The sequence below is a fragment of the Nematolebias whitei genome, chromosome 9, assembly GCF_014905685.2.
Source record: "Nematolebias whitei isolate Nwh7 chromosome 9, NemWhi1, whole genome shotgun sequence".
NCBI classification, from domain to species: domain Eukaryota; kingdom Metazoa; phylum Chordata; class Actinopteri; order Cyprinodontiformes; family Rivulidae; genus Nematolebias; species Nematolebias whitei.
This window is the reverse complement of record NC_056506.1, coordinates 15,373,020-15,397,476: the sequence shown is the minus strand read 5'-3', so window position 1 is coordinate 15,397,476 and position 24,457 is coordinate 15,373,020. Positions and strand designations below refer to the sequence as shown.

The 24,457-nt window shown below is 40.9% G+C and overlaps 1 protein-coding gene across 1 annotated transcript; it reads left to right on the top strand.

The window, feature by feature from the left end:
- The first annotated feature begins 745 nt into the window (after nt 1–745).
- LOC119414411 (lysine-specific demethylase 4A) lies at nt 746–24,320 on the top strand. The gene is made up of 9 exons (XM_037681504.1): nt 746–937; nt 2,157–2,236; nt 9,905–9,960; nt 10,436–10,544; nt 12,640–12,831; nt 20,239–20,409; nt 23,098–23,217; nt 23,304–23,396; nt 23,995–24,320. Exons 1-9 carry the CDS (start codon nt 754–756, stop codon nt 24,127–24,129), a joined length of 1,140 nt encoding a protein of 379 aa, XP_037537432.1. The 5' UTR covers nt 746–753; the 3' UTR covers nt 24,130–24,320.
- Nucleotides 24,321–24,457: the final 137 nt, after the last annotated feature.

Below are 24,457 nucleotides of genomic sequence, written 5' to 3'. Positions count from 1 at the left end.
CAACTTTAAAGTAGCATTTCTGGTTGATTGCTTCCATCATTGACAAATGATTAAAACTACATCCAACTCATTCTATAACCTTTCATTTTAAGCTGTCTTCAAGCCCAAGCTTCCCTTGCAAAAAAGATCTGTCATCTAAATGGGATTTGCCTGGTTGAATAAAGGTTAATAAATAAATGAATGATATATAAAAAATGAAGTAAATTAAATAAATTTTAGAACAATTTACAGTCAGAAAATCAACAACAACAATCAACTGGTTTAAGATTTTACATCCATCTGTCATCAGTACAAAGACATTTAAAAGAACTGCATTAAAACAAGAAGATTTGGACATAAAATCTCTGTTTACTGTTGCTCATCAGTGATGTTCTGTAAGAAGACATTTCTCTGCACATCGGATCAGAAATTTGGCAGATGAGAAGTTTATAAATATAATAAAACTATGGGCTTGTTAGTTTTACATTAATATCATTACCAAACATAAAAGCAATTTCCTGTTTTGGTTGACTTTTTAAGTGTGATGTTTTAGTGAAAATGCACAGTTAACTTATTCTACTGTGAACATGAAAGAGCAGACCTCCACAGCTGTTTGACAGTGTCAGATCATATGTTAATGCATTTCTGTTTGGTGGGTGTGAAGTGTCATTGTGTAAATCAAAGCGTCTGAAACAGCACTGTAACAATCCTCTGGAATTTGTTCTTTCTACCCAACTCTGCCAATAGACCGAGTTTAATGGAAACTCCTGCTTGATGTTGAAAAACCGTTCCGGGGGGCGTCAATGGTCTAAACCTTTGATTCCTGAAATGTGTTTCAACACCCAATCCAGCAAGACTAATGATGCAGGGGAGGGTCAGCTGTCTAATCCTCATGTAGCAGAAGATGGGACGAGCCGGCTGATCAGCTGTGCTCAGTGCTGCGTTCGAGTGCATACAAGTAAGCCCTCCTTTGTTTTCAGATAACTGAAAATATGTAAGGGTGGGGATAACAATGGGATTTCCAAATACCATTTCTTTTCCACACAGTCCTTTCAATTGTTAAAATGGTTTTGATAGTTCCTAGTAGGGGTGCACCGATTGCAGTTTTTTGACCGATCACGATCACCGAGTTCTAAAAAAAAGTCTGACCTGCTGATTCCGATTTTGTTTTATAAGCGACACTGTCAGGTGTTATAAGGTCACAATGCACCTTCAATTTTTCAATATTATTTTATTCAAAAACATACCATTGAACAATATCCTAGAAACAATACAAACTTGTTTTAACTGACCATGAGGCAGTGCTCTGAAATGTAAATGAAGTTCAGACAATTGTTGTTAAAACTAAAAATATCTGTAAAATCGGTTTCTCATGCAAGTATCAGCCTATTTCCGATTGCCCAAAATTAAGGAAATCGGGGCCAATAAATCGGTGTACCCCTAGTTCCTAGTTAAAGTTAAATACTTGAACTTCTGTAACAACTAATTTTAAAAGTTTCATTTACAATTTTTACATAATTGTAATGTTTAGCGGTATGATAGAACGTGTATTCTGCAAAGTTTTAGGAAATAACCTGTTTTATGGAAAATATATTTTTGTTATTGTTCTGTTTAGTAAATATATTTATATTTCACAATAAATAAGCCTAAAATCTATTTATCTGTCAATCTGAGGGCCCACAATCTATTTTCTTAGATTTAAATACAGAGTGTCGTACTGTTAATGTTTCAGATTAAAACAACACAACATGGGCAGTTGTGGCTGAGTAGTTAGTGCAGTCGTCCTCCAATGGGAGAGTTGGGGGTTCAATTCCACCCACAGTCACATGCTGAAGTGTCCCTGGGCAAGACACATTGCCTCCAATGTGTACCCCATCGGTGTATGAATGTAATTTAAAGCACTGATTAGTCTACAGATTCAGATAAGCTTTGTTGAGCTCTGGTACAGTGTTTTCAAAACAAAAACTTTTAATGTGTCCTGTCTAAAAGGGTTGCGTTGGAGCTTGTGTTTCTAATTCAACTCTCTTCAGTAGCTGTAACTTGACATTTAGCTTTGGTATTGTTAATGTTAAAAGGTAAATCCTGGTTGACTACAGATAACTGTCAGCCCAACAATACAAGCTTTAAAATGACAGTACCAACTTTGTGACTTGTTTTTTTTTCTTATCTATTTTTAGGCTGCTATGGTGTGTCTGGAGACGAAGCAGAGCTAGACGACTGGCTGTGTGCTCGCTGTGAGGCCAGTGCCATCACTGAGGTTAGTTCAAGTTCAAGTAGGTTTATTGGCATTGTTCATTGTCATGTGGTACATGAGGTGGAATTAAATCATGTACACAGGGTCCCAGATGCATCCAAAAATAGTAAAAATATAAAGTGTAAAAAGAGATGGTAAAAAAGTATCTAAGATATACACTAAGATGTACGCTAAACGAACGCCAAACGGTACGCTAAAAGATCTAAAATATACGCTAAACACTAAAAGTGCAGAACAACAACAGCAGCACAAACATGAGTCTGTGTGAGCAGGTGGGTACAAATGTATACAACAGCATGAAATAATGAGCAGCATGAGATCAGCAGCATGAATAATCAGCTGCACATATCACTTATCAAAGTTCACTGAGCTGCGACTCTTTACCCAATCACAAGGCCTGGCAATGTGGACAGAACATTGTTTTGTAGTTATTGACATTGTGCTAATTCAGGATACTTCTCAGTTTTTTCTACAAAATTAAAAAGCCAATAAAAACACTGATTTCCTCTGTAAAAATAAATAAAATACCTTTTTATTGTTTTAAACAGCAGTCACAATTATGTAGCTGTAGATTTCAAACTTTTTAGGGTGTACCCTGAATGCATCAAGTCTCTCTTTCAGGTATGATATAGTACAGTGGCAGATGGTGGAGATATTGGGTAGGTGGGCTATAACATAAAATTCTAATGATAACATTTTAATAACAAAAGTGCCTTATCTGGGATTTAAGAAAAAAACAAACAAAAACATAATGTCCTTTTTTTACCAAACTGACATCCTCAAAAAGAGTGGTTCAACAATCCTTGCATGCAGTCAAAAAGTGTTCAACGCATGTCTCAAACCGTAATAAATGTTCACTAATTAGCACGACTGATGTGCAACACGTTGCACCAAACTTCTTGGCACAATACAATTGAAACAGGTAAATATTTGTAGTCACAACAGACAATACTGGGAAAACTCAACAAAACGTAATTGAAACGTGCATATCTCATTTAAATAGAAGCTCACACTAATGAATTTTCTGAGACAAATACATGTATGTACATGCATGGTGACACAGTTGGAAGAGCTGCTGCCTCTCAGCAAGCAGGCTGACTCGGTTCAAGTCCCGGCTGGGGGCCTTTCTAGGTGGAGTTTGCATGTTGTCTCCATGCATGCATGGGTTTTCTCTGGGTACTCCGGTTTCTCCCACAGACCAAAACGTATGTTAGGCTGATTGGTAACTCTAAATTGTCTCTAGGTGTGAGTGAGAGAGTGAATGATTGTTTGTCTCATTTGTCTCTGTGTCCTTGTGATGGACTGGAGACCTGTCCAGGGTGTCCCCTACCTCTCGCAAAGTGATGGCTGCCGCTGGACATGGGCACCTGTGACCCCCTTGACCCAAAAAGGAAGAAGCAGGTAAAGATAATAAATGGATGGATGGAGACAAATATATATAAATAACATACCGTTTCAGAGAAGTTAAGTGATTTCTGGAAAAAGTCCTGCTCAGTAAGGAACTGAACCACTGATGGGTTGTAGATGGCTAGAATACTGTTCACATTCAAGACCCTTTAAAGCTACATTTAAGAGTCAAATCCACAAACCCCACATTGCTACTGAACGTCTCTATCAGTTTACCTTTCAGTTCTTCTCTGTGGGTCAGTGGATGAGTAAATTGCCAACACTGTTGGCTCTTCTTCCTCTTCTGTTACTGATCAGTAGTTGATTCACAGATGCAACAGGTTCAGGCACGAGACACTAGTATCTTAGTATCTTGGGGAGTGGTGGCGCAGAGGTTAGAGAGGTGGGCTTGTGATCCGAAGATCGCCGGTTCACGCCCCGGCCCCGACAACATCAAAAATTGTGGGTGGGGTAGGTGAAACACCCACACTTGCCCCCACCCTCATTCGCCCCACTCTGGGCCCATGAGCAAGGCCCTTAACCCCCACCATGTGCTCCCTAAACAGGTCTCTCTTGAAAATGAGTTCTCGTGGCTCAATGAGACTAACCTGGATAAATAAAGGCTAAATGAAAAAAAAAAATCTATCTCCCTAGTGACACTTTCCAGCTCTTCTTTGGGGATCCCGAGGCGTTCCCAGGCCAGAGAGAATATATAATCCCTCCAGTGAGGGGTCTGCCCTGGAATCTTTTCCAAGTGGAACATGCCATGGATACTTCCAAAGAGAGGCATCCTAATCAGATACGAACCACCTCAATTGACTCCTTTTGATGCAAAGGAGCAGCAGCTCTAGTCCGAGCTCCCCCTGGAGCTTATTTCTAAGGTTGAGCATGGCCACCCTACAAAGAAAGCTTGTTTCAGGTTCTTGTATCCAGGATTTCACTCTTTAGGTCTTGAGATATGATCCATTCCTCAAGACAAGGTACGGATCATATATGATCATCTTAACATCATATATCATATACAGGTGCTGGTCATAAAAGAATAAAATGAAAAAGTTGATTTATTTCAGTAATTCCATTCAAAAAGCGAAACTTGTATATTATATTCATTCATTACACAAAGACTGATATATTTCAATTTTTTTTTCTTTTAATGTTGATGATTATAACTGACAACTAATGAAAACCCCAAATTCGATATCTCAGAAAATTAGAATATTACTTAAGACCAATTAAAAAAAAGGATTTTTAGAAATGTTGACCAACTGAAAAGTATGAACATGAAAAGTATGAACATGAAAAGTATGAACATGTACAGCACTCGGCACTTAGTTGTGGCTCCTTTTGCCTGGATTACTGCAGCAATGCGGCGTGACATGGAGTCCATCAGTCTGTGGGACTGCTCAGGTGTCATGAGAACCCAGGTTGATCTGATAGTGGCCTTCAGCTCTTCTGAATTGTTGGATCTGGTGTATCACATCTTCCTCTTTATGATACCCAATAAATTTTCTATGGGGTTAAGGTCAAGTGAGTTTGCTGGCCAATTAAGAACATGGTCCTTAAACCAGGTACTGGTAGCTTTGGCACTGTGTGCAGGTGCTAAGTCCTGTTAGAAAATGAAATCTGCATCTCCATAAAGTTGGTCAGCAGCAGGAAGCATGAAATGCTCTAAAACTTCCTGGTAGGCAGCTGTGTTGACCTTGGACTTCAGAAAACACAGAGGACCAACACCAGCAGATGATATGGCCCCCCCAAACCATCACTGACTGTGGAAACTTGACACTGGACCTCAAGCAAAGTGGATTCTGTGCCTCGCCTCTCTTCCTCCAGACTCTGGGACCTTGATTTCCAAAGTCCTTTTTGTCTTTAGCCCAGGCGAGATGATTCTGATGCTGTCTCTTTGACACAAGGAGTATAACATATAAAATGTGTTAATAATAACAGTTTAACAATAATAAACCGTGTTTCTGTTAGTGGTGGGAGATGTAATGAAGCTATGTGAGCTAAATGGAACTATCTGGACATTATGTAATTCAAGTTATGTGATTTAAACCATGATGTGAAACACATTGCATGTTATTTAAGTTGAAAATGAAGACATCAGGTTTAATTTTTATTTATTTATTCAACACCAAAAACTGTATGTCACACAAACACTGATAATTAAACTGAACACTTTTAAAAACACATTAACCAAACTGTAATCTACATTAATGAACTGTACCCTTCCTCTCTGTCGTCATCCTGGGTGCTGGCGCCATGTTGTTGCTGGCTTGTACAGGCTATCACTCCTTTGATTAATGTAGCTTAAAACATTGAATGGGTTAGAAAAAAGAACTGAGGAGAATTTTAAGTGAATAGTTGCTCCAACATCACTCTCTCTATGACATCCTTCTGCACCGCCGAACTTTTGGCCGAGCTGTGTGCTCGTTCAGAACCGCTCCGCCTCTGGTGTGAGAACGGCTTCTCCTTGCAAGAAAAATAAAAACAAAAACTTGGTTGTTCTGCAACCGAAGTAAACACAAGCAAAGTTCAAGAACGTTGATTTACCTGCTGTAACATTGCTCGAGGACTACTGGTTACCACCAGAGTAGAAAGCCCGACATCATTCTCGTCAGTGCTGGTTCGCTCAGTGACCGGCTGTGTCGAGCTGTTAGACGAAGCGGTCCGGCTTGATGTCAAATTTGTTGACGCGTATCCAAAATCCATCTTTAAGTTTTGTTGTTATTGGGCTTTCAGCACAGAGGGAGTACCTTACAGACAGCCGTCTCAGGCAGAGTGCATGCGCATTAGGTGAATGTACAAAATTCACAGCGCCAACTAAATGACCTGGCATAGCAACTACAGCGAATTCGGGGTGAGTTCCTGGTTTTAGGTAAACACCAAATGCGCTCCGTGTCAACGCGGATTGTTTTCCTCAGATCAACATCTGAAAAAACCTACCCCCCGCCCCCCCAACCTTGTCTGTGTAAATGGGCCCTTAGTATGCTGTCCTCCATCCTGTGCAGGAGGAAGATAGCGATCACTGACTGTAGGCTACTGTATTTTTTCTAAACCAGCCATATTATAGGCATTGTTAAGAAAAAAAAACATTTACTATATGTATTTGTGTATGTTACCAGTACTTATTTAATTAAAAATTACAAAAAAATGTGTATAAATATTCATCCATCCATCCATCCATTTTCTTTACCCGCTTATTCCATTTTGGGTCACGGGGGTCGCTGGTGCCCATGTCCAGCAATCACTGTGCGAGGGGCGGGGTACACCCTGTACGGGTCGCAAGTCCATCACAGGGACACATAGAGACAAATGAGACAAACAACCATTCACTCTCTCATTCACACCTAGGGACAATTTAGAGTTACCAATCAGTCTAACATGCATGTTTTTGGTCTGTGAGAGGAAACCGGAGTACCCGGAGAAAACCCACACATGCACGGAGAGAACATGCAAACTCCACCCAGAAAGGCCCCTGGACCGGGGTTTAAACCAAGGACCTGCTCGCTGAGAGGCAGCAGCTCTACCAGTTGCGCCACCGTGCTGCGTGTATAAATATCTCGTGTTACAACGTGAACCTCCGCGGCTTATCTACAAGTGCGGCCTATATATGTAAAATTAATGATAAAAAAATGTTTTTAGTGGGCATGGTTTATATTCACGTGCGCTCAGTAGTCTGTAATTTACCGTTTTACTGAATTGTAAGTCCTGCCATAATGGAATACTAGTTTTGTTTAAACCAAGTACAAGTACTTTAGTTTAGGTACTTGCCAATACTGAGTACTTATACAGAGTAATTAATTAGTTCGTACTTAAACGATACACACTTAAAAAACACTTTAAAAAATTTATTAAGAATACATCAAGCAATCTGCTGTCTTAACTTCTTAAAATATCTCCAAACTATAACCTTTATTAAATTTTTGTTGTCGGTTACTTGCAATGCGGAAGGGGAAATGACGTCATAAAGCATAAACGTGGTATCAGCACAAAGTATTAGTGTTTTTATGAGTACAAGTATGAGTAGTTGAGGCTGGTATCGGGCCCACTACCTGCCCTAGCAGTTTGTAAATGTTGTTTGTTACTCAGGAAACTGTTTTGCCTCCAGCACTCCATCAATCAAAGCAACATTCTTCCTGTAAGCAGAGCTGCTCATATTGTGTTTTAAAGAGGAAGTCAGTCAGTTACGAAAATATTGTACACAGCACTGTTTCACACAGAACTGAGCTAGCATAGAACCAGTAAAATATACTGTTTTACATATTTATCTTTGTTTGGCCAGGGCAGTTCAGTGGTAAATGATTCATCTGAGCGACAGAACATCATTCAGTCTGACAACCATAAATGGACGAACACTGGGTCAAGTCTGTCCCTTGAGGCAGCTGCCTGCTGACTGACTTTATACAGTGGGGCAAAAAAGTATTTAGTCAGCCACTGATTGTGCAAGTTCTCCTACTTAGAAAGATCTTGCTTGTGGCCCCAGATCCAGGGAGGTTATCAATGGTCTTGTACGTCTTCCATTTTCTTACAATTGCTCCCACAGTTGATTTATTCACACCAACCTGCTGCCTATTGTAGATTCACTCTTCCCAGCCTGGTGCAGGTCTACAGCTTTCTTCCTGGTGTCTTTTGACAGCTCTTTGGTCTTGGCCATGGTTGAGCTTGGAGTCTGAGTGTTTGAGGCTGTGGACAGGTGTCTTTTATACAGACAACGAGGTCAAACAGGTCCATTAATACAGGTAACAAGTGGAGGACAGAAGATCTTCTTGAAGAAGTTACAGGTCTGAGAGAGCCAGAAATCTTGCTTGTTTATTATTGACCAAATACTTATTTTCCACCATAATTTACAAATAAATTCTTTAAAAATCCTACAATGCGATTTCCTGGATTATTTTTCCTCATTTTGTCTCATCGTTCAAGTGAACCTATGATGAAAATTACAGACCTTTCTCATCTTTTTAAGTAGGAGAACTTGCACAATCAGTGGCTGACTAAATACTTGCCCCACTGTATAAAATACAAGTATGTGTGTTAAACAGTTGCATATTAATCTTGAGTAACATTAGGAATTAAATCATAACGTTCCTTTAAGGAATGCATGTTGTCCGCTGTCTTTCATGCCAAAGTTTTAAGATAAAATCAGTTTATGTTGAGAAATAAGAGTTGTAAATATTTTGATTAAACCTTGAAATTAAATTACCGGTATGCACAATCTCATGCAATGTTGTGATATCTCACAAGATCTTGCACAGTTTGTTAGCACTCGGATTGTGTGTTGTGAATGATTCAGCTACTACCACAGCAAATATTAGAATAGAATAGACCTTTATTGCCATTGCACCTAAATACAGCACAATTTTGGTTTGCTTCCCAGAGCAAAAGAAAATATAATATAAAGCAACCAAACAAAATACCACACACACATATGTGTGTGTGTATATGTGTGTATATATATATATATATATATATATATATATATACACTGTATAAAAGGTAATAATTACAGATTTTAAACACTAAATGTGCAACACAAGCAGACCAGATATGCGAACCTTGAAGACATTTTTCTCCAGCTTCAAATTCTTTTTGAAGCATCACAAAAAGATAATTTTTAAAAAAGTGTGTTTTTCGTTCGTTTGGTCCTGTTGACAGGGTGGGACACCCTCCTTGGATAATGGTAGGGCAAACACTGCTAGAGAAGTACTTCATGTTCTTTGTACTGTTATTATGAAATTCAAATAATTTTACATAAATAAATCATGTGTGTCCAATTTTCGAAGTGTTGACATAATGATGTCATACCATAGACATGTTATTCTAATATACCAAGTCCCTATTGTCTCTTGTTGGGAATTAAAGCCAACAAGAATCAGTTTACTGAAGCTGCCATGTTGTATTTTTTGAAACCACTCTGATTTTATTACGTTCTATTGTTGTTTCTTGTCTGTATGATGAATGTAGAGCGTGTCAAAGGAGAATTTCTGCCACAATTGTGGTAGACAATAAAGTTTTATCTTATTGTAAGGATGTCGGGCTTTAAGCCATTCCTACTTCCCCCACACACAATCAAGGAGTCACATGACTTTTCATTTTAAGGATGAAAAACTAATTTTGGTTAAACTTAGTAAAAATGATTGTCAAATATACAGCAACAAACCAAGAACTGTGTTGACACCTGAAGAAAGTTTTTGTTATTCGGTCATAAACTCACAGTTTATGCATCATGCCTTGGAGTATGTGCTTGACAGAAAATATGAAAGAGTAACATTATCTTTCTGCCTTTAGGACTGCTGTCTGTGTTCACTGAGAGGGGGAGCTTTGCAGAGAACTAATAATGACAAGTAAGTCAAAGACTAAGGAGGGGGTGGGGAACTTCACAATTATTTAAATTCAAATTTTAATGATGGTACAAGTCAAGCTCTTCAGTTTTTCAGAACTGTTGTATGTACCAACTCTTTGTGAAGCAAAGAATTAGCTAAAGGTAGCAGGATTCTAGCTAAAGATTGCAAAAGTCTAGCTAAATAAACAAATAAAGCACATGCACTAAGATGGGTGGATATGACAACTTGTGGTTAGTTTTGTGCTCGTTTTGGGGAAGTGCATCTGAATGTCACTGTGATATTCAGGAACAGAGGAAGTTTCATTTTTTATCTACATTTTGCAAGTTGATTTTGAAAGTTAATGCTGTGGGAGCGAATGCATTGTATCACAGCTTTTATGAGCATTATATGAACAATTAAAAATGTTTTGATATATTATAATTATGACAACAAAAAGTTTTAATCCAAAGATCATCTTTGTCTCCCTTGATAACAGATGGGTTCATGTGCTGTGTGCCGTCACCGTGCTGGAAGCTCGCTTTGTCAACATCACCAAGCGGAGCCCCATTGACCTCTCTGCCATTCCTCTTCCTCGGTTCAGACTGGTAGGAGCGCAGTTTTCCTGTACACCCTCGCAAAAGTATTGGCACAATGACACCATTTCCTTTTACAGTAGACTGAAAACTTTTGGGATTGGCATCGAAAGATGAATATGAGACAAGTGCAACATATCAACTTTTATTTCTAGGTGTTTACATCTGGATTGAATCTAAAGTAAATAATACTAGAGTTGTGGTTTATGACCCGAGCTGAAATTCGGGCCGGGTCGAGCCAAAATTACCGTATTTTTTGCCATATAAGGGTGCATTCACACTAGTCCTGTTTGGTCCGCTTTAATCCAACTCTAGCTCGTTTTCCTTGAAAGTCCGGTTCGTTTAGGGAGGTGTGAACGCGCCATCGAACTCTGTCACGGAACAAAAAGGCAAACTCTGGCCCGGGCTAAAACCTAGGTCTCGGTCCGGTAGAAGCGAACTCCAGCGCGGTTCGAGTACAGTGTGAATGTAAACAGACTGGGCCCCACTCCGCAGGGTAAACAAACACGCATTTCTCTGACCTTATATGAAGCCGTCAGCTGCCTTGTGTGGAAAAACAATATTCTCCATGGTCTTCTGCCTCATCTTCTGCTCATGCTAAGTCCATTTTTGAAAAATTACAAAATATAACTCTTAAAACTGCTTGATGCCACTTCGTTTTTATTTTTATTTACAGAAGAAGAAGACGTGTCTTCAGAGGTTTTTGTGTCGTTTCTTTCAGTAGTTCTTGGTGCAGCGCCCCCACAGGCGAGCGGGGGAATAGGTTGGTTCAACAGGTTGACTCGACTGCACAGTGCAGTGTGAATGCAAACGCACCAGCTCAAATGTAAACAAAAGCTTATGAATATTGGTCCCGAACCGAACCGAGTCTACCGGACTATCTAGTGTGAAAACGACCTAAGTCCGTTTTTTTGCATAATGTACATGCCCTGCGACTTAGATGCCGAATTGACATATTTATGGATTTTTTTCCCAAATTTATAAACAAATTTTTGGCTGAGATATGACCGTTTTCATTCATTCAGACTGGGGGGAAAAAAGAGCAGTGCCATTTTCAACCACTAGATGGCAGCAGAGTAATAATAGGGGTATGGCATGCCGTTGTGTCATGTAATTGGTAAACGTGGCTATAATGACAAATTCGGAAAAGTTCAATACAAAAACAACTGGATTTTATTTATTATACTTTATACTTTGTTGCTTTTTTTTTTTCCTTGAACCTTTTCGAATTTACCATGTCCTGGATGACTGATAATATTTCAACAGCTATTAATGACACAATCAGCTTGCCATAGTACGCCACCTTCGTTCTGCTCGCTGCTTGGAACCATCAAACCAGCTGCACCGCCCCGGCGAAATGCAGCTAATTTGACCACTAAAGTACATTTATTAAGTAAAAGTTCAACTGAGACACACCGTTGCAATAATTTTGAGCAAACAAATAATTGTTTTAGGTGCTTTTCTTGTTAAATTTCTAAGAAACTGACAGCGTTCCTCATTTTTTGTTCCTCCCTCTGTGCTTTCACGGAGCACCGAGGCAGCGAATATGTTTGAAATACAGCCAGTTTGATCGTTAGTGCATTTATTAAGCAAACGTTAGACTGAGACATACCTTTTACTATAATTTCGAGCAAACAAATAATTGTTTTTAAGTGTTAATCTTGTTAAAGTCCTCTTGTGCACGCTCCTGCGGCTGACATTTGGCAGCCCATCAATTTATTTTATTGTATTTTTTTGGCACAACACCGGCCCACATTTCCGGGTTGTCAGCAGTGATGCGTAACAAATGCGACGCGTCAGCAGTGATCCATAATAGATGCAACGTATACGGCGAAGCGACATATTTATGGATTTTTCCACTTTTTTAGACATATTTGGACTGATGCGACTTATATGGCGACGCGACGTGTATGGCGGAAAATACGGTATGTGCTTGATGGGCTCGTACTTCTGTGGTGTGGTTTTACGACTCATGCAGCACAAAGAAAACTAAATGAGAATACACAATAAAAAATTGTGTTAATCTTCTTGTAGAGGAGGAGGCAGTAAATTTGTAACCCTTGTAACTCTTACTCCTCCTTCACTCTTGTCTCTGATACTTTGCTAGAAATGTGCATACTGCAGGAAGCGAATGAAGAGGGAGATGAAGGGCTGTTATGTCCAGTGCTCCCATGGGCGTTGTTCCACAGCGTTTCACCCCACCTGTGCTCAGGCAGCAGGCGTCCTCATGCACCCAGATGACTGGCCGTTCGTAGTCTTCATCACCTGCCACAGACACAGAACGCCCGTCATACCTGAGGTAAACAAGCACGTTACTGGCACGTTATGGTACAAATGAAGTACTGTAATTTCCAGACTATTGAGCACACCCAAATATAAGCCGTGCCCAGTAAAAAATAAATAAATAAATAAATAAATGTACATATATATGCTGTGCTTACACAGACAGATGTTACACAGAATTTTTTTTTTTACTTTTAATTAAATGCATACCAGTAACATAAACAAATGTGTATGGTAAATGTTTTTTTGTTTTTTTTTCTGAACAATGCCTGTAACACAGCTGGTTAAAAAATAATAAATACAGTAGCCTGCCAGGAAACACCAAGCTTACATGCACCAGCTCTTTCCTTCTTCAACAGCCAAATCAATGTCGCCTTTAACTTGAAAGCTGCATCAGATGCATTTCTTTGTGTGTTTTCCATGATGAGGGTCTGTGGATGAAGCGCAAAATAACCGATCTGAAGAATCTAGTGAGAGTACGTTTGATTTATGGTAATTTGTAGCTTCTTTGGTCCACTGTGACCTGTTCGGTATTTTCATTGGTCTGATTTTTTTAACCTTTATTTATACAGATAGTCTTGTTAAGTCACGAGGACCCACCTCCCAAGAGAGACGTACTGGGCAGCTCTGTGAGCACCTGGGTGTGACAAGGCTAAATACCATACCATTTTATTTACAAAGCACTTTAAACAGCGACAGGGCCAACCAAAGTGCTATACAAACAGACGGGCAAAGCACACAGCAACACCTAACATAATGTAAAATCAAAATATAGAAACAAAATAATAGCAGATACATAATGACTAACACAGTGTGATGCATACAGAATCAACACAAATCATACAGTGTTGAAAGCCAGGGAATAGTAGTGGGTTTTTAAGCAGGATTTAAAAACTGTGAGGGAGGGGGCCTGTTTGACAGGTAGAGGTAACTCGTTCCAAAGTCTTGGTCCTGCTACAGAGAAGGCCCTGTCACTTCTGCGCTTAAGACGGGTTCCTGGAACTGTGAGAAGAAACTGGTCCGCTGACCTCTGAGAATGCGGTGGGACATATGGCTGCAGCAGATCAGTGAGATAGGAGGGTGCAGAGCTGTTCAGTGATTTGAAGACATACAAGAGTATTTTGAACTGGATACGAAAGTGAACCGGTAGCCTGTGCAGGGAGGCCAAAACTGGTGTAATGTGCTCTCTTTTGCCTGTACTGGTTAAAAATCGGGCTGCCGCATTTTGGACCAGTTGCAGTCGTGCAATGGAGGTCTGACTGATACCAAACAGGAGCGAGTTGCAGTAATCGAGCCTGGATGTTATGAATGCATGTATTACTGTCTCCAGGTAATTTTTGGACAATATGGGCCTCAGCTGGAAAAAAACAGGATTTAACAATCATGTTTACATGACTGTTAAGTTTCAAGGAAGGGTCCATTATCACTCCCAGATTAGTGACTCTTTGTTTCTCTAACGGAGCTAGAGTGGAAAGGTCAATGCAGTGGTTGATGATTGTGTCGTTGGGAGGAAACAACATGACTTCAGACTTCTTCTCATTGAAACTTTGAAATTTAAAGCCATCCAGTCTCTGATGTCAGCCAGATTGTCAAGCAGAGGTTGAATAAAGCATGTACCATTGTGTCTTAGGGGGAAGTAAATTTGACAGTCATCGGCGTAGAAGAGAAAGCGTATGTTGTGTTTCCGGAAAATAGCACCTAGTGGCAGCACATATAAAGAAAATAGAAGGGGGCCGAGGATGGACCCCTGCGGTATGAGAGTTGGCTATAATTATATCAGAGAAGTATTTAGATTTAGCAATTTTTACTGCTTTCTGATAATGATGCCAACTCTGTTTTAGTATTTGAAAAGAATCCTGCAAACGGTCCTTCTTCCATCTACGCTCCGCCCTCCTGCATTGCTGCCTAACGGTCTTGGTGACATCATTCAGCCAAGGTTCTGATCTGAGTTTCGTTTTTCTGGTTTTTACAGGAGCAACATGATCCAGAGCATTTAAGCAGAGAGAGTTGAACTGGGAGGTTAGCTCATCAGTGGTGGTGGGAAACACTGAGGCTTGATTGAACTTTTCAGAGTTAAAGACATCTGTGAAATGTGTGACAGTGAAGTGGTTAATGACCTGGCTGCGACATGCAGGAGCGCACGGCTTAGGAGTTAGATGGGGGGAGGTGAACTCGAACAGGACTCGCATGTGGTCTGAAAATACATTATCACCGATTTCAAAACTGCTAACAGTCACATCACATGTTAAAACAAGGTCCAGGTTATGTCAGTGCTCCTGGGTGGGACCGTTTACCTGCCGAGTTAGATTAAATGAGTCCAATAATTCTAAAAAGTCTTTAACCAAGCAAGGACTTCTCCTGACAACAAACATTAATATTAAAGTTCCTAATAAGTCAAGTCAAGTCAACTTTATTTATAGAGCACATTTAAAACAGAACCTGTTATCAAAGTGCTTAACAACAACAACAATCAATGAGTAAATTAAAGAGAAAAATATATAAACATATATATACAATACACTAATAATAAAAACTGAAGAATTAATAAAAAGCATTTAAAACATAGGGTCACAGATTAAAAAACACTAGATCAATTTACACTGTATGAAATGCCTGAGAGAACAGATGTGTTTTAAGCAGGGATTTGAAGTGAGGAAGGGAGGTAGCCTGCCTGATGTTGGGGGGCAGGTTGTTCCAGAGTTTGGGGCCCATGACTGAAAAAGCCCGATCTCCTCTGAGCTTCAGTCTTGTTTTTGGAACAGCCAAAAGCAGCTGATCGGATGATCTCAGGGCCCGAGAGGGAACGTAAGGTTCCAGAAGCTCAGAGAGGTAAAGGGGTGCGGGGCCATTCAGGCATTTGAAGGTCAACAGAAGAATTTAAAAAACTATCCTCGTACGAACAGGGAGCCAGTGAAGGGAGGACAGAACTGGTGTAATATGTTCAGACCTATGAGTTCCGGTTAAAAGCCTAGCAGCAGCATTCTGGACGAGCCAAAGACATGAGATGGAGGCCTGGCTGATCCCAGCATACAGTGCATTGCAATAGTCCAATCGGGTCGTGACAAAGGCGTGGACTAGTTTCTCAAGGTCGGGTCTGGACAACACTGACTTGAGCTTAGCTACCTGTCTGAGTTGGAAGAAGCTTTTCTGCAGAACAGAGTTGATTTGTTTGTCAAACTTGAAGTCAGAGTCTAAAACCATCCCGAGATTTTTACCAGACTGCTTCAGATATGGCTGAAGAGAGTCCAGGTTGACAGGATCAGTGGTGGCAGTTAAGCTAGGGCTAAAAACAATGACTTCAGTCTTGTCATTGTTAAAACTTAAGAAATTTGAAGCCATCCAGGCCTTAATGTCGTCCAGACATTTTAACAGAGGTTGAATGGAGCAAACACTTGCTGGTTTCACAGGCAGGTAGATCTGGCAGTCATCAGTATAGCAATGGAATGAAAGACCATGTTTCCTCAGGATGGACCCGTGTGGGAGCAAATAAAGTGAGAACAGAAGGGGTCCAAGAATCAAACCCTGTGGGACCCCGCAAGAAAGAGGTAATGAGGCGGATACATTATTACCAACCTTGACACAGAAGCTCCTGCCACTCAGGTATGAGCGGAACCATTCTAATGCAGCTCCTGTGATCCCAACCCACTGTTCCAGCCGTGATATAAGGATACTGTGGTCAACAGTATCAAAAGTAGCAGTAAGGTCCAGGAGCACAAGTACCACAAATTGACCAGAATCGTTTGATATCATAATGTTGTTACAAACCCTTACTAATGCTGTTTCAGTGCTGTGGAGTTGCTTAAAACCAGATTGAAAAATTTCGAAGATTCTGTTCTCATTCAAAAACTTGTTTAATTGAATGAAAACTATTTTCTTCAGGATTTTGGACAGGAAGGGAAGTTTTGAGATTGGTCTGAAATTTGAGCAAGTCGAAGGGTCAAGTCCAGGTTTCTTAATTAATGGATGAACTACTGCATGTTTGAAAACATCGGGAACCACACTTGTCACAATACTACTATTTATAATAGTAAGAACAGAGGGTCCAATCATGGGTAGAACTTGTTTGAAAAACGATGCAGGAATGGGGTCAGCGGGGGAACCAGAGGGTTTCATCTGACCAACGACTTTGTTTAGAAATGAGAGTGAAATGGGTTCAAACTGTTTAAAGACAGCTGAGCAAGGGACAAAGACAGAGGGGTCAGTTGTGGACTGGGGGATGGATGACCTAATCAACTCTACCTTATCAGCAAAGTATCTAGTAAAGTTGTTGCAGATGTCAACGGAGGCCTCCATACTGGCAGACGGAGGCACGTTTAAAATGGAATTTACGGTATTAAAAAGAACACGGGGATTATGACTGTTTGAAGCAATGATTTGGGAGAAGTATTTGTTCTTTTCAGATCTGATAATCTTTCAAACACGTTTTTAACATAATAAAAGAAACCTGTAATTTGTCCTTTTTCCACTTACGTTCAGCTCTCCTGCATAGACGTTTGGCCGCTTGAGTGGTCACGTTCAACCAGGGGTGTGGTGCCTGCTTTGGTCGCCTGATTTTTAGCGGGGCCACGAGGTCTAAGATCTTAGAGCAGGTCGCATCATGCCTACTGAGCAGCTCCTGCGTACCAATACAGGCAGAGGTTTCAGGGACTGAAGCAGCATCAGTAATGAATACAGAGGAAAAAAGGGCAGCGGTTGAAGAGTTAAAGATCCAACAACTCTTGGCTGGAGCGGGGGATTTAGACTCATGAATAACAGAGGTTTGGAATTAAATGGGTTTGTGTTCTGAAACAATAGCATCCCCAATTTCCAGGTTAACCACAGATAAACCGTGAGACAGAACTAAATCAAGTGTATGGCCCTGTTGGTGAGTTGGACCAACAACATTTTGCACAAGGTTGAAAGATTGGATCAGATTTTGAAACTCCTGCACCAAAGGCTTGTCAGGACAGCAAACATGTACATTAAAGTCTCCCAGAATCAAGACCCTGTCATAATTGAGCAGTATTCCAGTCAGAAAGTCAGACAATTCACTTATGAAGTTTTTGTTGTATGAAGGTGGTCTGTAGATCAAGCAGCATAGTGTTGGGTTGGAGCAGCTCAAAATAAAGCAGTTCAAAACTCTGAAATGTCACAGCCTGTAGCTGTCTGCAGTTCCAGAGCTTTTTAAAAACTAATAATCCACCATTCCTACCAGAAGTCCTTGGAGCATTAAAAAAGGCACAATCCACCGGCAAAAGTTCAGAAAAAAACACTTAACTCACCAGGGACGAGCCAGTTCTCTGTAACAAACATGAAGTCCAGTCCATTGGAGCAAAAAAAGTTGTTTAAGATAAAAGATTTATTTGTCAGCGACCTCACATTCAGCAGAGCAATCTTTGTAGGACCAGTAGCTGAAGGAAAAGCTGTGCTCAGAGCACAGATCAGCTGTTTCAGATTTTTGGAGTTTGAACCGCGCCTCCAAGGACCAGAGATGCCGCAGCTATGCGCGCGCCCGCGACAAGAGCCAGATTCGAATACGGGGATCAGGCAGGATCAGCGAAGCACCTGGACAGGCGAATATCCAGCAGATGGTCGGCAGGAGATGATGCAGCAGACGGTCCGGAGTTGGTTAAGTTCCACTGGAGACGGCTGAAACCACCGCTGCCGTGCGCGCGCCCGCTGCGTGTACCAGGCCCGGGCACCTGGAGCGAGCTGGAGTTGAGTGGATCAGCGAAGCATCCGGATGGACAGTTTAACGTCTGATGGTCAGCAGCAGGTGACGAGGCAGCAGAGAGCTTGATGCTGGCTTTAATCCTCACGAGACGGCCGGCACGTCTCCCATGGCGCCTGGAGCGATGTTTTCTGGCGGGCAGAAACGCAGCGCGCTTCAGGTCAACCAGGACATCAACAAGCAAAGGGGGTGGGGGTCCAGAGCCCTGGTCAAAGTGGTCGAACAAGACGGTGTTTGCAGTAGATAACTGTATATTTAAAAGTTGTTGGCGATCATAAACAAGTAGTGAGTTGATGTCACCAAAGAAAAATGACAAAAACAGAAAAAAAACAATCAAACAGACAGAGGTAAACGGCAAGCCACCAGCACCGGCGCCATCTTCCCGGAAGTGATAATAATAATAATTAAAAACATGATCATATTTCATTGTGATTTCAGCCAAGAACTCAGAAAATTAATTTATGAAATCCTTGGATCTCGAGGGGCAGTGCGCACAGAGTCAAAGGCGAATGGCCGAGTTCAAAGACGCTCAGCTCAAAGCTGGCGCAGGAAAACGGGATGGGCATTTGTTTAGAGTCAAAGCTTGATTTGAATATTGTTAATAATCCACCATCGCGCCAATCTGATGGCCATGGGGTATTAAAATACAGACAGTCCGGGGGTAATAATTCCGTCAAGGCGCTGGACTCACCGGGAGACATCCAAGATTCCGTGACACAGAGAAAGTCCAAATCGTGCTCTTGAAAGTAGTCCCTGAGGATAAAAGTTTTGTTTGTAACGGATCTTGCGTTGACCACACACATCCTGATACAGTCCAAAGTGGACACAGCAGTGGTGGAGGGAGCGCGTGCCACCGGCCGCAGATTATGAACATCAGCACCTCCAGGTCGGGTCGTGCGCTGCGCCGGTAGACAACTCCTGTTGTTTACATGGTCAGGGTGCATGGGTAGCTAGCCAACAGCAGGGCCCCAGACGCACCACGGGTCCGGGAGGTGAGGATCAGATCCAGAACGAGTCCCATCATCTTTGGCAGAATAATCCAATCGGTGCCTCGTTTTCACCAAAACTCCAGCGCGCTTTTCCCGACGTCTGCGGTGTCTCCTCCGGGGAGATGGGCCAGGGTCTCGAAGCAGGAAGGCAGATATCCCGGACAGAACCGGAGGGACAGTCCCGACCGCTGTCGAGAATCTCTGCAGGCAATTCTGCAAAGCTACGGAGCTCCAAAAGTGCCCGACTATCATATTGTAGATATGCGTCGACACACTGCATAAATAATAAAAACAAAACCGAAGCAGAGAGGAATATACGGCAAGCAATGTACGGCAAGCCCTACACACCAGCGCCATCTTGAATTAACTTTTGTTTTTGGCTGCAGGAAGCTTGCTAGCCCGTCAAAAAAAAAAAAAAAATCCAGCAATGTATGAACCGTGGGGTTCAAGCCTATGAAAAAAGTAGCAGTTTATAGTCCAGCAATTACAGTATGCTCGCTTAAGAGGATGAGTAAATAAAAATTCAACTTCAAACGTAAATCACACTAAAAGGTGCCATTGTTTATGAAACAAAACCAAGCAAATGGGTGATAACGGTGTGGTCAAATCATAAAATGAACTGTTTGTGGGCTTCTTATTGATCTGAGTTCATTGCCTTACATCAAGAGTCATTCCTCAGTAAATGTTGTTGGCTGATAGAGTAACTCTCGGCTTATCTTCACAGCGCAACATATCCTCAATGCGGGAATTGTCAGTAGGCCAGAAGGTGATTTGCAAATACAGAAATTCCCGTTACTATCACAGCGAAGTGGTGGAGCTGACCTCAGCCACGTTCTATGAGGTGGTGTTTGATGACGGCTCATACAGCGACAACCTATTTCCTGAGGACATTGAGGTAATTACATTACTTCTACAGGTGTATGTAACAAACATTTTCTGCTCAGGTTCTGCTTGAACATGGTCAAAGAAAGCACACCTTGAATTTCTAAGGTTTCAGAGCCATCTAAGTAATCTAATTCTACAAGTTTTGACAACACATGACATACAACACTGTGTCATTATCTACATAACAAAAACTGAGATGAAAAGCAGAAACGGGATGAATAAAATGATTCCACCCTAAAATAGAATAACTTGTTAAACCACCTTCAGTTGCGATAACTCGTGTTAATCCACTTCTGTTTGACCTTCTCCTTTTTTTTAAGTTGTCTTGGAAACATTTCAGCCCTCAGTTCTTTAAAATGTTGCTTCAGTTAACTAACATTCACAGTATTTGTTTATTCACATCGCTCTTAAAGAGGTTTCTGGACATTTTGAAGTGAGGGTTCATAGATAGGTTCTGAACATTTATTATCTTACTTGTTGCAGATGGTTCCTTGAATGGTTTCAGCTTGGAGGAACAAACTTTTATTTTGATTAGTTTGAAAAAAAAAATTTTAAATCTCGGGATTTAAAGTTGTTTTTATTTTTACAGTAAAGTTTTATTGTAAACAAAGCTTAAAAATAATAAACTAATGACCCGACTGAGAATTATTGGATTTTGTACCTGGATGATTGAGCATGAACTTTGTTGCCTTGAGCCACTTTAGCTGTGGCTGCCTGCCTAGGAGGAGTCGACGAGGGACAGGACAGCCCCCAGAAACCATCTTAGCTCCAGCAAACTGGTTGGTCCACTTAAGGAGTTTACTGCTTGGTGGGGAAACAGTTTACTGAAATTCCTCTGACTGATGAAGCCCTCTGGATAGAGGGCGAAACGTCTCTATAAAAAAAGAAACCGTCCAGATGATCCGACTCAGAATTATTGGATTTGGTCCCTGGATGATTGAGCATGAACTTTGTTGTAAACTAAGGACAGTTCTAAGCTTAACAAAATAAAATATGTGCAAGAAAGCCATTGTCCTCATTTAAGGATGTAAAGTCCCAGAAGGTCAAAACAGCTACATCTACAATATTTCATAGACCTCTACGTCACTGTCAGTTTTGCATTACAGCGTTACTACATTAAAATATTGCAGGAGCACGTAGCGACAGCAGAAGCGCTCGCAGTTCTGGTGCAGCCAGGGGACTTCAACTCTGTCAAATGAACATTGCTTACATTTACATTGAATACATTGCAATCTAAAAAAGTTAAATCTGGTCCTCTGGACATTCAAAAACCCCAAAACAAAGCAAAACAACAAAAAAATGTAGAAACGTTTCGTCTCTCATCCGAGAGACTTCCTCAGTCTCGGATGAGAGACGAAACGTTTCTACATTTTTTTGTTGTTTTGCTTTGTTTTGGGTTTTTTTTTAATGTCCAGAGGACCAGATTTAACTTTTTTAGATTTTTCTACCTGGATTATTGAGCATGCATCAGAATACATTACAATATTTCCATAGAATCATTTAACCATATAACCCATTATTAACTTAGATGTTAAATCTGTTTTACACTCAAATACTGATTTCTTACTTTTCAACCTGTCACTAAAGTCATTCCTTTATTTCGACCATACATTATGACTCTTAAAATAATCAGAAAACGTTTTACCCGTCAACTTTTTGAGCACAGTGTGTTTTTCATGGTGTTTGTTATATGTAGATAATAAAATTTAGGGATGCACGATATTGGATTTTTGACTGATATACCAATGTGTTAAAACTTATTTGGCCAATAACCGATGCTGATACCGATATTTTATATACGTTCCTTTGTCAGAACATAGCCCTCTCTCTTGTTTAGGCTTATTTGCTACAAAAATTGTGCAACAGCTATAAGAGCTGGTGACATATTCAGTAACAACCATATGATATGCAGAGCACTTTAACTTCTATTAAATGAAAAGTGTTAAATGTTATTTATTAGCATTAGTCAGCTGCGATGCTGTCTCACTTGTGGAGACTTGTTCCAGGTTCCTAGCTGCAGTGTGAGATCCTCTGCACTCCTGTGCATGAAGGACAGACTTTTTAAGATCAAAGTTTGTCTATCCATTGTTCCATAAGATTAATCATGCTAACGGGGCTAACACGACATCCAAATGTCTGTGGCAAAACTCACCCAACAAGTTGTGCTATCAGCTATTAGCTTCTCAACGATGTTGGAAATGACGGCTTGTAACTCGGGTAACGTTACATCGGAAAAATATCTTCGACTGGGGACGATGTAGCGAGGCTCAATGTAGTCCATAAATCTTTGGAATCCGACATTCTCACCAACGAAAAATAAAACTTCCACACGCCAACATTTTGAATTTTCCTCTCCTCCATGCGATCAGGCAGGCGCACGTGACGTCATCGCGTTGTGCTGCCGCTGCAGGTACAAACAGCGCCTTTTATATCGGCGAGTTATTTTAATGGACTGTCCGATGTTGAAATTTAATGCTAATATCGGCCGATACCATGCCGATAATATCGTGCATCCCTAATAAAATTACCACAGTAAAATTCACAGCAAATTTGCCGAGGTTTTGACGGCAAAAATTACTCAAAAATTGGCATAAAGGTTTTGAAATTTTGAGTCTGAAAGAGTAGTTTCAAAATAGAAACTGCGTAGGAATCCTGCAACACAAAGTGTGAGTCTGCAGTTTGCTTGATGTCTGTGCAGAACCGTGACTGTGTCCGGCTTGGCCCGCCCTCTGAAGGTGAGGCGGTTCAGGTGCGATGGACAGACGGGCTGATATACGGAGCCAAGTTTATAAGATCCCACTCCATCCCTATGTACCTGGTAAACCCACCCCACGTTTCTCTGTTTATTGTTCCATTTGTTGGGTTCAGTGCTAAGTTTAGTTGTTACTGCCTGTGTGCATCCAGGTGGAGTTTGAAGATGAATCACAAATCACAGTCAAGAGAGAAGAAATCTACACTCTTGATGAAGATTTGCCCAAACGAGTCAAGTCTCGTATGGTGAGCCACAACTTATTTGTTGCGTTTCTGTCATTTGTGTACACAACAACAGTTTTATCTGAAACTGAAGTTTTTTAAATCCATGTGTCAGAGTGAAAGTTGTTGGAAACGCTCAGCATTAATGTGAAACCACGGCCGGCTGCAGTCAGTAGTTTTTCTGCGCTTGCACGAGTAGGTGAACGGCAGTAACAATGGCATGTAGCAGAGTGCTGTTTGTCCTGCTCACCCCTTTCACCATGTAGGAGCGACCCAGCCTCATCCTTGGTCTAAACAAATCTTTTTGAATGCAACTGTGTTCATGTCAAAACTGAGCGCTCTGCGAACATGCACATGCCATTGAAATACAAAAGTCACAGCACCAGCTATTGGCTTGACATGTTAATGAGCACAGCATTACAGTGTGTTACATTGTGTTTTGTTTTTTCAAACTAAACATAAAAAAATGCTAACGTTTCCAGAGATCGTTCATGTGTAAACAGGGTAGAGGTTCACCAACAGCCAAGAGTGCCTTTAGATAAGAAGCCAGATGTTTGTGTCAGTTCTGTTGCACCTGGATCTGTTATTTCCTTCACTCAGTGTGGTTTTGTGTTGTCTCCAGTCAGTGGCGTCAGACATGCGCTTCGAGCTCGCACAGAACAACATCAAACAGAACTCCAAACGGCAACGAGTCATCAACTCTCGATACAGAGGGGACTACATCGAGCCCGTCATCTACAGGGCCATCATGGAGTGATTTTTATTCTGCACAAGCTCTGTAGCTCTAGCTTTTTGGTTTCTAATGAGTGCTAATAGGAATGACCCCCCACCCCCGTTCTTCCAAAGGCTTCATATTCAGGAAAAATGTCAGGGACTTGCCGGTAAATGTTTTGTCTGTGCTTTAAAAGAAAGTTAGATTTCTATTTTTGATCACACTGTAAACTGATTTTTTTTTCGTCTTTGTTTTTCATTTATGTTCTCAATGTTCTCAGAAAAAAGCCAACAAATTGAAAAAAGTTAATAAACTCTGTAACTTTACCACCATAACTAGACATAATGTGCAGCTTTTCTTGACATGCTATTTC